Raw genomic sequence first — 13,506 nt, 5'->3', positions numbered from 1 at the left:
CTCGAATAAATTCGAAAATAGGACGCCTGGGCTTTCCCAAAACACATTGTTTATAAGGCGATTGTCCTTACTGCGTCACATGTCCTACGCAACTTAGTCTATTGGTGGCCATTATTGGCGAGGAACCGCAAAGTGGGCGACGTCTGGTGGCGAATTTGAAAAGCATCAACTCTAAGAAAACATTGACTTTGTCATTAATTTGTGTACATATTTGCGGTCAGTTTATGTTGTAATTAACGATGATAGTCCGTTCTTTAACGGTAAAATATTGCAAAAGCTCTAAATTTTAAAGAACCGCTTGGATTGACATGAAATTTGGCATACACATAGCTAACAAGTCAAAGAAAAAAAGTGATATTGTGCCGATATGTGCTTTTGCCCTGGGGGTGGTTTTCACCCCCTCTTGGGGGTAAAAAAATATTCGTCCAAAGTAAGTTAGGAAATGGATAAACTGGCTAATTTTAAGTAACTTTTGTTCTATAGAGTTTTTTCACTAAGTCAATACATTTCGAGTTATTTGGCAGTGAATATGTTCATTTTTTCAACAAAATAACCACGCTTTTAGAGTTTTTCGCAAATAACTCAAATAGTAAGTTTTTTGTCGAAAAAAAATTCTTAGCAAAAATATAGCCTGTAAAAAATTTAAAAAGAAAAAATGGTGTATATATCACGTCTCTATACCTAGTAGAACAGAGTTATAGCTAATGACAAATAGGTTCATATTCTTCAAATTCCAAATGGAATACTTTAACGTGAAATAACCAAAAATGAAGCACATTTTGGGGAAAACTCATTACAACTTTTTTTAAGTGTTTAAAAAAGCTTCATTTTTGTTTTATAAAAAAATTTCTAGCATCAAAAGTAAACAAGTTACGCTCAAAATAAAGTTAGTCCCTTTTTGTTTTGGTAAAAAAATCGAGAAAATCACCCCCTAATTAATATCTTAAATAAACTTAATCGTTACGACTTCACAAGTTTCTTGACTCATGTATGTATTGTTTATATGATCTGTAAGTTTCATCGGTTCCAAGTCCTTATTATTGAAAGGGCTGTAGTTAAAAGGGGTTGAACGAGTCACTGATCACGAATGTATGCAAATTTAGAAACACCAAATCTTAATCAATTTTTGTCTAACAGAAAAACTAAAAAATACATGATATTCAGAAAAGCAATTCTGACTTTTTTTGGTTTTCGAGATTTTTGGTATCTCTAACAATTTTGAAGTTATTTTGAAAAAAAAGCTATTTTTCAAAATTAAATTTTTTAAAAATTTTACTTTGAAACCAAATTTTTCAAAAATAAGCACTTTGAATCGATGAAACTTACAGATCATATAAACACAACAAAAGTAAAATAATTTGTGAAGCGGTAACGATTAATTTCATTTAAGTTGCTAATTAGGGGGTGGTCTTCCCGATTTTTTTTTGTCAAAACAAAAGGGATCAACTTTATTTTGAGCGTATCTTGCTTAAATTTAATGCTAGAAACTTTTTGCAAAAACAGAAATAAAGCTTTTTTCAAACACTTTAAAACAGTTATAATGGGTTTTCCCAAAAAGTGCTTAATTTTTTGGATATTTCACGTCGAAATATTCTATTTGAAATTTGGTGAATATGAATCTATTTTTCATTGCCTATAACTCTGGTTCTACGAGATCCACAGACCTAACGCACACACCATTTTTTTACATGTTTATAGGCTATATTTTTGCTAAGAACGTTTTTTTCGACAAAATACTTTTTGAGTTATTTACGAAAAACCGTCTAAAAATGTGCATATTTTGTTCAAAAATGAACATATTCACTCGCAAATAACTCGAAAAGTGTTGACTTGGCTAAAAAGCTCTATAGAACAAAAGTTACTTAAAATTAGTCAGTTTACCCATTTTCTTACTATTTTGGACATATATTTTTTCACCCCCGAGAGGGGGTGAAAGTCACCCCCAGGGCAAAAGCACACATCGGCACAATATCACTTTTTTTCTTTGACATGTAAGCTATACGTATGACAAATTTCATGTCAATCCAAGCGGTTCTTTAAAATTTAGAGCAAAAACCGTGAAAGAATGTACTATCGTATGATTTTGACTTAAAAAACTATTGCAGTGTTCCTCGGTGTTCCTATTATACTCTACGTAATGACGTAAACTAACCAATGCCAAATCACACATTTTGTTAATTGAACGTTTGTATTAAACGTAGTATTTTTAAATGTTTAAGCGACAGCAAAATTAAATAAATACATAAAATAAATGTAGTATACATATCTGTACATAGAATGTACATTCTTATGCAAAATATTCCGACCACCTCATAATTTCCAAAACACAATTATTATAAAATAAATTCACCTACTTAGTTTGTAGGCGAGGCAACGAAGCATTAAACCTAGGAATTTTGTGCAGTAAGATGAATCATCATGCAACTTTTTGCATTCGATTCGTGAGAGTCTCAGGCAATTTTGTGAACTAAATTAATCTCCGGCAAACATTTTTGTGCATGAGAAAAAGCATTTTTAAAGTGCATCTCGAAGAGATGGAAAATGAAAAATTTAGAACTCAGGAAATATTGACGGAAATGAGTTCAATTTATATCCCTTGGGGTGTTGGAGGTCACTGACCACCAATTTCATAACGACGATGGTCTCCAAAGGGGAACGATCGAATAATTCGCGCAATGAAGATTGGATCGAAAAACTGAAAAATATGTGTTCAATATTTTTCAAAAATCTATCGAATGACACTAAACACGATCCCCACTCCACCCCCTGGAGGTGGGGTGGGGTAACTTTAAAATCTTAAATGGAAATCCCCATTTGTTATAGCAGATTTGGATTGCTTACGTAAAAATAAGCAGCTTTTATTCGTGACATTTTTTCGAATTGTGGATAGATGAGGCTATAATCGGAAAAAACGATTTATCGTGATACCATAAGTAAATTATAGAAACCGCCTAATATCCCGAGAAATACACTTCCAAATAAAAAACCAAAAAACACGTATTTAATATTTTTCAAGAGCCTATCGAGTAACATTAAACATGATCCTCCACTTCACCCCCTGGAGGTGGGGTGGGGAGGGGTGGGTAACTTTAAAATCTTAAATAGGAGCCCCCTTTTTTATTTCAGATTTGGATTCCTTACGTAAAAATAAGTAACTTTTATTCGAGACATTTTTTCGAATTATGGATAGATGGCGCTATAATCGGAAAAACACTATTTATTAGCGCCATCTACCAACAATTCTAAAAAATGTATCGAATAAATGTTACTTATTTTTTCATGAGGAATTTAAACCTGCAATAAAACATGGGGATTCCTATTTTATTTTAAAGTTACCCCCCACCCCACCTCCAGGGGGTGGAGTGGAGGGTCGTGTTTGATGTTATTCGATAGGTTCTTAAAAAAAATTAAACACGTATTTTTTGGTTTTTTATTTGAAAGTGTATTTCTCAGGATATTAGACCGTTTCTATAATTTACCTATGGTATCACGATCAATCGTTTTTTTCCGATTATAGCGCCATCTATCCGCAATTCGAAAAATGTCTCAAATAAAAGCTGCTTATTTTTACGTAAACAATCCAAAATGCAATAACAAATGAGGGTTTCAATTTAAGATTTTAAAGTTACCCCCACCCCACCTCCAGGAATTGGAAGGGGCGGGGCGTGTTTAGTGTTATTAGATAGATTTTTGAAAAATATTAAACACGTATTTTTCAGTTTTTCGATCCAATTTTTATTTCCGATCGTCTGGCGAATTATTCGATCGTCCCAGGCGACGAGTTCCACCCTGGGCACCAGGTACCTCGGAGACCGTCGTCACACAAAATTCGTGTTCAGTGACCTCCAAAACCCCAAGTATAAAAATTGAACTCATTCCCGTCAATATTTCCTGGTTCTAAATTTTTCATTTTCCATTTCTTCGAGATGCACTTTGAAAATGCATTTACTTACGCACAAAAATTTTTGCTGGAGATCAATTTAAATCATAAAATTGCCTGACACTCTCTCGAATCGACTGCAAAAAGTTGCATGACGATTCATTTTACTGCACAAAATTCCTAGGTTTTGGGATTTTTAGTGCTTCGTTGCTTCGTCTATTGCAGTTTTTATTTAATTAAAAATTGTCATCTGTTAGTGTAAAATAAATTGTACTGTACCTATTAACTAAATTAAAAACATAATTAGAAATTTTAAGATAGATTAATAATTTTTAAACCGCTGTGTGATTATCGGGGGCCAGATTCTTTTTATGAAAAAGAGGTAAAAACAAATCAGTAGTTAGCATCAAATCTTAATGAATGCATACAGATGAAACATAATTTTGAGTCGTCTTTAACCTAATTGAACGTTTTAGAACTGTGAGGTCAAATGACAAAATGAATTGTTTTCCTAAAGTTATCGTCCATCTTTGAACTTTTGAGCGCCCTCTGTTGGAATTTAATTTTGCGAATACATCTCACTAGATTTTACTTTACGAAGAGAGACTCTATTCGTTATTGTATCTGCGCCTCCATTCGTTTGCCACGCTATCTCTGCAAGGGCCATTCTCACTCGAATGATTTTACGTTTCAACACCATCAATTTATTTACTTCTCTTTTTGTTAGCGTCCATGTTTCGCTTCCATACGCGACTGCTAGTCATATTATGGTCTTATACAGGGTGTTTCATTGGCAAAGTAACATACGTTAACTGTAGAAAGAGGACACTTAGGCGGTTTCAAAAATACCATACTTAATGGGTCTTACTTCATTAATAACAAAGATATAGTGTGTTTTATCTATTTTGTCATTTTTTTATTTGGTTCATAACTTTTTAACCACACTGTATATTTATTTTATATTTGGCACGCAAATATTCTTTAATGTGGACAATCAATTAATTTATTTACAATTGAAAAAAATCCAGGTCCGGATTAAAAAATATTGAAAAAATATTCCGACCCAAAAACAACACCCTGTACATTAAATTTTTTTAAAATGGATTTTGCATTTGAATAGAGGATGAAAAACTAAATTTAGTGGTATACTTTGAATTTTCGGCAAAATGATTTTTCTTGTAAAATTTTGAATTTGAATTCTGAAATGATGCGAATTACGAGAGATCTTAGTAGAAAAAAATTGAAATACGACATACAACTTGTTAAACACACCGTATATTTATTTTATATTTAACCCCGAATATTCTTTAGAGTGCCCAATCAATTAATTTATTTAAAATTATAGAAAATCCAGGACCGGATTAAAAAATATTGGAAAAATGTTCCGACCCAAAAAAACACCCTGTACATTATTTTTTTAATGGATTTTGCGTTTAAAAAGAGGATGAAAAACTAAATTTAGCGGTATATTTTGAATTTTTGGCAAAATTATTTATCTGGTAAAATTTTAAATTCGAATTCTGAAATTACGTGAATTGCGAAAGTTCGAAATAAAAAAATTAAAATGTGACTTAATTTGAATTAATACCATTATTTCATTTCAAAACATTTCAGTGTTTTTTATTATGGCGACAAACAATTCATAACAAATATTCACCTTTAATAATTCATGAATAAATAATAAAGAGTAAATAACAATAAAAATAATCAAGAGACAAAAAATACATAACTTTAATAAACCAACGATCTTAAAACAGAAAAAAATCAGAAAAATTTTTCAAAAAAATTAATTATTAAAACTATGGTAATTGTTCAAAACGGCCACTACCTTGTTGAAGACAAAGTCTTGGCCTTTTTGTTATTTGTCTGACTGACTTCCTAATCTCGTTGGGGTTATTCTTCATTTCTTGGAGAGCGTCTCGAATCCGGTCAAGAAGTTCTTCCTACTATTTATTTCCTCGTAATAAGCTTTGGATTTTAGATATCCAAAACTTATTTTTCAGCAATCTTTTTCTGTTTTTTTAATTTTTAAGATAGTTCGTTGATTACAGTTATGTATTTTTTGTGGACTCTTTTATTCATTAATTATTAAAGGTGAATATTTGTTATGAATTATTTGTCGCCATAATAAAAAAATACTAAAATGTTAACATTTTACCAATTTAAATTAAATAATGGTATTAATTAAAATTAAGTCACATTTTCATTTTTTTACTTCGAGCTCTCGCAATTCACATATTTTCAGAATCCAAATTCAAAATTTTATCCGAAAAATCATTTTGCCGAAAGTTCAAAGTATACCACTAAATTTAATTTTTCATCCTCTTTTTAAATACAAAGTCCATTTAAAAAAAATAATGTACAGGGTGTTTTTTGGGTTGGAATATTTTTCCAATATTTTTTAATCCGGACCTGGATTTTTCATAATTGTAAATAAATTAATTGATTGGGTACCTTAAATAATATTCGGTTTTAAACATAAAATAAATATACAGTGTGTTCAACAAGTTGTAAGTGGAATTTCAATTTTTTTTCTACTTAGAGCTCTCGCAATTCGCATAATTTCAGAATTCAAATTCAAAATATAACCAGAAAAATCATTTTGCCAAAAATTTAAAGTATACCATTAAATTTAGTTTTCCATCCTTTTTTCAAATGCAAAATCTATTTAAAAAAAAATTAATGTACAGGGTGTTGTTTTTGGGTCGGAACATTTTTCCAATATTTTTTAATCCGGCCCTGGATTATTTACAATTTTAAATAAATTACTTGATTCTACATCTTAAATAATATTTGCGTGCCAAATATAAAATAAATATACAGTGTGGTTAAAAAGTTATGAACCAAATAAGAAAATTCACATTCACTCTACGAGTATTAGCCAATGATTTTGCTTATTTATTTTTATATTTGTACTCGATTATCCAACATCATTATATATATATATATATATATATATATATATATATATATATATATATATATATATATATATACAGGGTGGTTCATCTTATTCGCCTCGGTCTCTGTACAGAAAACCACTTGATATTTAAAAAAAATTTCTTCACAGAAATATACAGGGCTTTTAATACTACAACCTAAAAATAATGTGAATTATACAGGGTGTTCCAAAAAAGATTGGTATATCAAAGTTATATTTTTTCTTATGGAATGCCCTATATCTGATGACATTATTGAATTGACCTTAAAAAATAAGCTATACTTTCATAAGGGTTTCCTATACCTAAATACAGGGTGTTTTGATTTATTTCGATTTTTATAAAAATGTAAGGTTTTAGAAAAAAATAAATATCTACGAATCTAAGAAGCAGTAACAAATTTTTTCTTGGATCTTAATAATAGACTATTTAGCATACTTAAACAGATGCTTATTGCAACAAAATTTCTTACAGGGTGGTCAAAATATGAGATTGTTCTATTAACAAATTCAAGCTGTAATAACTTACTTATTTTAAATGGAACACCCTGTATCTTACTAGTCTATCGCGTAGAAAATTTACTTAGCTTTCAATTTGTACTAGGGTTTCCTATACCTATCTTTTTACAGGGTGGTCAAAATATTAGATTGTTCTATTAACAAATTCAAGCTGTAATAACTTACTTATTTTAAATGGAACACCCTGTATCGTACTAGTCTATCGAGTAGAAAATTTACTTAGCTTTCAATTCTTATTAGGGTTTCCTATACCTATTTCCCTTCATTTTTTAAATATATAAAGATTTCCTAATTTGTAAGCTTTAAAAATTAGAATTAAGTACCTATGTCGTGGTTATGTACAACACATCACCAACACCGGCAATATACTTAAATATCTTAGTCAAGATAGTTTCATTAATAAAATTCACATTTTTATCATTTAATCACACAGAGTGTTCTTATTTTAAATGACATACTCGATATTCTATTCTTTATAATGGAAGATATTTAAAATCTCTTCAATTCCATGTTAACATTCTCAATACACATGTTATTCTGTAGATATAAATTCCCATGTTATTCTGTAAATACCCATTTTTACATATTTTTGTACAATAGGCTCGTTTTCGTCAAAGTAGCCATTGCATTTAATTGTTTGTAATTGCGATTTAAAGATTCAAACAAAAAGTGGCGTTCTTAAATTTACTTAATCACCGTTGGGTTAAGATATGGAAAATACTTATACGGAATGAAATATAATTTAAATATCTTCCAGAATACGGCATCTAATATATAGGGTATGCAGTTTAAAATAAACGTATTATTCAATTTCACATGTAGGCCAAAATCAACTAAAATAATACAACACTCTGTGTGACTACATGATAACACTGAAAATTTCATTAATGACAGTATCTTGTCTAAGTATATTGCTGGTGTTGGTGATGTGTTGTACATAAACACGACATAGGTACTTATGTAATTCTAATTTTTAAAGCTTACAAATTAGGAAACCTTTAAATATTTAAAAAATGAAGGGAGATAGGTATAGGAAACCCTAATAAGAATTGAAAGCTAAGTAAATTTTCTACTCGATAGACTAGTAAGATACAGGGTGTTCTATTTAAAATAAGTAAGTTATTACAGCTTGAATTTGTTAATAGAACATTCTAATATTTTGACCGCCCTGTAAAAAAATAGGTATAGGAAACCCTAGTACAAATTGAAAGCTAAGTAAATTTTCTACGCAATAGACTAGTAAGATACAGGGTGTTCCATTTAAAATAAGTAAGTTATTACAGCTTGAATTTGTTAATAGAACAATCACATATTTTGACCACCCTGTAAGAAATTTTGTTGCAATAAGCATCTGTTTCAGTATGCTAAATAGTCTTTTATTAAGATCCAAGAAAGAATTTGTTACTGCTTCTTAGATTCGTAGATATTTATTTTTTTCTAAAACCTTACATTTTTATAAAAATCGAAATAAATCAAAACACCCTGTATTTAGGTATAGGGAACCCTTATGAAAGTATAGCTTATGTTTTAAGGTCAATTCAATAATGTCATCAGATATAGGGCATTCCATAAGAAAAAATATAACTTTGATATACTACACCCTTTTTTGGAACACATCCTGTATACTTCACATTATTTTTAGGTTGTAGTATTAAAGGCCCTGTATATTTCTGTGAAGAAATTTTTTTAAAATATCAAGTGGTTTTCCGTACAGAGACCGAGGCGAATAAGATGAACCACCCTGTATATATATGAAAAAACAAAAGATGTAGATCTTTGAAACACACTCAGTGATCAAAAGATCCACAGGTACTGGTTTAACGACCACTCGTACGAAATCAACCAAATGAAATAGATAATGTGGAAAAATCCCCTTACGAACAATTCACACATCCACCATTTCGGGCTGGGAAAATTTTTTTGAATAGAATCAAAGATCCAAACACCAGTTCTTAGAAATGTGTTTCGCCCTCTTCAACCTCTCTGGGCTCATCGGTAAAGATAAGAAGTTGAATATCTTTAGACACATTCCAATCAAAAAACAACATTCGAATCCTAGACATAGCAGGAGCGTAAATCTACGCCCAACCTGAAAATGACAGTCTCAAGTTTTAATTCCCTAATTACTTTAGAGTAAGTAAGATAATGTTTATGAAAAAACAAAAGATGTAGATCTTTGAAACACACTCAGTGATCAAAAGATCCACAGGTACTGGTTTAACGACCACTCGTACGAAATCAACCAAATGAAATAGAGAATGTGGAAAAATCCCCTTACGAACAATTCACACATCCACCATTTCGGGCTGGGAAAAATTTTTTGAATAGAATCAAAGATCCAAACACCAGTTCTTAGAAATGTGTTTCGCCCTCTTCAACCTCTCTGGGCTCATCGGTAAAGATAAGAAGTTGAATATCTTTAGACACATTCCAATCAAAAAACAACATTCGAATCCTAGACATAGCAGGAGCGTAAATCTACGCCCAACCTGAAAATGACAGTCTCAAGTTTTAATTCCCTAATTACTTTAGAGTAAGTAAGATAATGTTTATGAAAAAATTTTACAATTTATAATACGAGTGGTCGTTAAACCAGTACCTGTGGATCTTTTGATCACTGAGTGTGTTTCAAAGATCTACATCTTTTGTTTTTTCATAAACATTATCTTACTTACTCTAAAGTAATTAGGGAATTAAAACTTGAGACTGTCATTTTCAGGTTGGGCGTAGATTTACGCTCCTGCTATGTCTAGGATTCGAATGTTGTTTTTTGATTGGAATGTGTCTAAAGATATTCAACTTCTTATCTTTACCGATGAGCCCAGAGAGGTTGAAGAGGGCGAAACACATTTCTAAGAACTGGTGTTTGGATCTTTGATTCTATTCAAAAAATTTTTCCCAGCCCGAAATGGTGGATGTGTGAATTGTTCGTAAGGGGATTTTTCCACATTCTCTATTTCATTTGGTTGATTTCGTACGAGTGGTCGTTAAACCAGTACCTGTGGATCTTTTGATCACTGAGTGTGTTTCAAAGATCTACATCTTTTGTTTTTTCATAAACATTATCTTACTTACTCTAAAGTAATTAGGGAATTAAAACTTGAGACTGTCATTTTCAGGTTGGGCGTAGATTTACGCTCCTGCTATGTCTAGGATTCGAATGTTGTTTTTTGATTGGAATGTGTCTAAAGATATTCAACTTCTTATCTTTACCGATGAGCCCAAAGAGGTTGAAGAGGGCGAAACATATTTCTAAGAACTGGTGTTTGGATCTTTGATTCTATTCAAAAAATTTTTCCCAGCCCGAAATGGTGGATGTGTGAATTGTTCGTAAGGGGATTTTTCCACATTCTCTATTTCATTTGGTTGATATATATATATATATATATATATATATATATATATATAAAATGATGTTGGATAATCGAGTACAAATATAAAAATAAATAAGCAAAATCATTGGCTAATATTCGTAAAGTGAATGTGAATTTAGTTGAAAATATATAAAATGATGAAGGGTCATCATTCCATACATTTCTGTGCAACTATATACACCGGTGTTTCGGCCTATTTGGGCTTCGTCAGTATAGTGTAGCAAGTTAAAAAAGTTGTTTGTTAACTTGTAAAAGGATTACTACAGGAGCAAGGTTACCATTTTTGGTCAGATTGTTAGAAGACCCGCAGTTATATATATATCTATATATATATATATATATATATATATATATATATATATATATATATATATATATATATATATATATAAATGGATGAAATAGAGAATGTGGAAAAATCCCCTTACGAACAATTCACACATCCACCATATATATATATATATATATATATATATATATATATATATATATATATATATATATATATATATATATATATATATATAACCTAACCTAACCTAACTTTATGTATGTATTTTATGTTGATTTTTTAACCAAGAGGAGTAAACTAAATAGACAGATTCACACCCAAGAAAGTTACTAGAAAAGTAACCAAATTCATCTTCTTTTTTCGTTGATCATATCACCTTTCGATGATAATCCATACATATTATATTATACTAACACATCGCTAAAGAGTTCTAAAAACAACTGTTTTTATATAAAAGTAGACTAAAAATCTAAAAATTAAAGGAATAATGCAGAAAACACAAAAAGTCGCTGATATACTTAATTAACCTATAAAATGACAGAAGTGCCAAAATTTCATAAATGTCATTAGTGTCAAAATTTAATAACAGTGGAGTAAACATGCCTGCGGTTGGACCAATTAGAAACAAGCATTACGGCGCGGTAAATTTAAATCACTCCTCTTGGTTAAAAAACAAACGCATTGGATCTAAGCTCTAAGCTTGACATATGACACCGTTGCCATATCCTCAATTTTTTATTCTATCACATTACATACAGTTAAATTTAAAAAATAGTTTTGAAACCCCCAAAAGAGTAAAGTTTTGAAAAGTAACTTTACGCGATCCCTCTTCAGGTGACAGGCATAACTTTGACTTTTTTTAAATGGGAAAGTACATCATTGTGGCACCTCATTTAAAAGATTTTGAAATGCTGATTACAAAAATGTATAATACTTTACTCCTATTTGAGAGCGTTGGCGCAAAATTTCGGTCGAATTCTTTTTAAACGCATTCATTTTTTTCGAATTCTGAGAAAACTAAGTATTTTTGAAAAATTTAAACGCAGAATGAAATATTAGATTATTACGGAGGGCTGAAATATTTGAAATTAAAAATCAGACTAAATTTTCTCTTTTTCTCACCCCTGTGACTTATTAAAATAAACATTATAGAAGTTCTTGACCCTCGATAATACTATAATATTTCATTCTGAGTTTAAATTTTTTTAAAATACTTATTAGTTTTCTCAGGATTCGAAAAAAATGAATGCAATCAGTATTTCAAAAGCTTTTAAATGAGGTATCACATAATGCACTTTTCCATTTAAAAAATCAAAGTTATGCCTGTCACCTGAAGAGGGACCGCGTAAAGTTCGAAACATTTATGCTATAACATACTATGAATATTTTAAAAATCGACCTGCCCGAGCGATTTTTGCTTATGTGCTAAAAATAAATAAGTTAATAAGGGGGGGGGGGTTAACACTTATTCCAGCGCACTGTATGAAGTGATAAAAAATCGTTTTAAAACCAAAAAAGTAGTAAAAATATCAGTGTAAATACTGGATACAAAAATAATAATAAACAAAATAGCGGACTTTGCAAACCGATATTACAAATATATGCAATCTTAAAATTCTAGTCCAGCTAAAATAACTGCTAACAACTTTTCCCAAAAATGGCTTTTTTCTATAATTTGTTCAAACTATAAGTCTATCTTTATATTTTAAACATTCTTATACAATCTTATTCTTGTACATTATACCCCAGTATATTATAACAAATATAAAATTTGTTTTTAATACTGTGATTATACCATTGATTGAAATTATACAAGAAATAAACAAAAAAAGTATGGCAACACTGTGACTCTTCAGATGCCAAATAAATGAAGGTTAAATTCAATGTTGTTCGAATTTGCAGTGTTGTCGGTGCAAATTCTTCTCGTATGCGTATAACATTTGGAAGGACGTTTAAAAATACACATTCAGATTAGCATACGAAATTTTTCATTCGAGTTAACCCGTATACGAAAAAAATCGATTGAATTCGAAAATACGACCCCAGTTCGACCGACAGATGGTGGAATGTCTTTAGGAACGCCTAGAAAAAGGTGGAAAGATGCAGTCAGAGACGATATGGAGAGAATGGGAGTGATACAATGGGAAATAGTGGCACAGGACCGACCAACATTCACGACTCACGCCAAAGACTCACGAAGAGTAACGCCATTGATGATGATGATTGCAGTAATTACTAAATTTGGTATGGTTACTTACCCTGATATTTCTATCGATAAAATTGATAACGTCTGTACCTCTCTGGGATCTTTTTCTTTCTGAAGATAAGTCGTTTCCTTTATGGTTGTAACTAGTGGATAAAAGATTTCTTGGGTACCTATTTCAAATAAATGGTTTTATTAATATTAAATGGTATTACATATAACTTACAAGAACAGAAAAAATGGAACAATATTCTAAAATATTTTAATTAGTGGTGCTCAATAAAAGTGCAAGGGATAGAA

At 30.6% G+C, this 13,506-nt stretch overlaps 2 protein-coding genes across 3 annotated transcripts in view; one reads left to right on the top strand and one right to left on the bottom strand.

The window, feature by feature from the left end:
• LOC126883135 (acetyl-CoA carboxylase) overlaps window positions 1–13,506 on the top strand; it is a 465,330-nt gene that overhangs the window by 106,470 nt on the left and 345,354 nt on the right. The gene's annotated exons all lie outside the window — the stretch shown is intronic.
• LOC114343388 (uncharacterized) overlaps window positions 1–13,506 on the bottom strand; it is an 81,927-nt gene that overhangs the window by 40,051 nt on the left and 28,370 nt on the right. For both annotated transcript variants that reach the window (XM_028294204.2, XM_028294205.2), the window contains exon 2: window positions 13,262–13,379. In XM_028294204.2, coding sequence (XP_028150005.2) covers window positions 13,262–13,379 — 118 coding nt within the window. The remainder of the gene's footprint in view (window positions 1–13,261; window positions 13,380–13,506) is intronic.

The sequence above is a fragment of the Diabrotica virgifera genome, chromosome 4 (assembly GCF_917563875.1).
Source record: "Diabrotica virgifera virgifera chromosome 4, PGI_DIABVI_V3a".
Taxonomy (NCBI): domain Eukaryota; kingdom Metazoa; phylum Arthropoda; class Insecta; order Coleoptera; family Chrysomelidae; genus Diabrotica; species Diabrotica virgifera.
The sequence above is the reverse complement of the archived record's forward strand: the minus strand, read 5'-3'. Positions and strand labels throughout refer to the sequence as shown.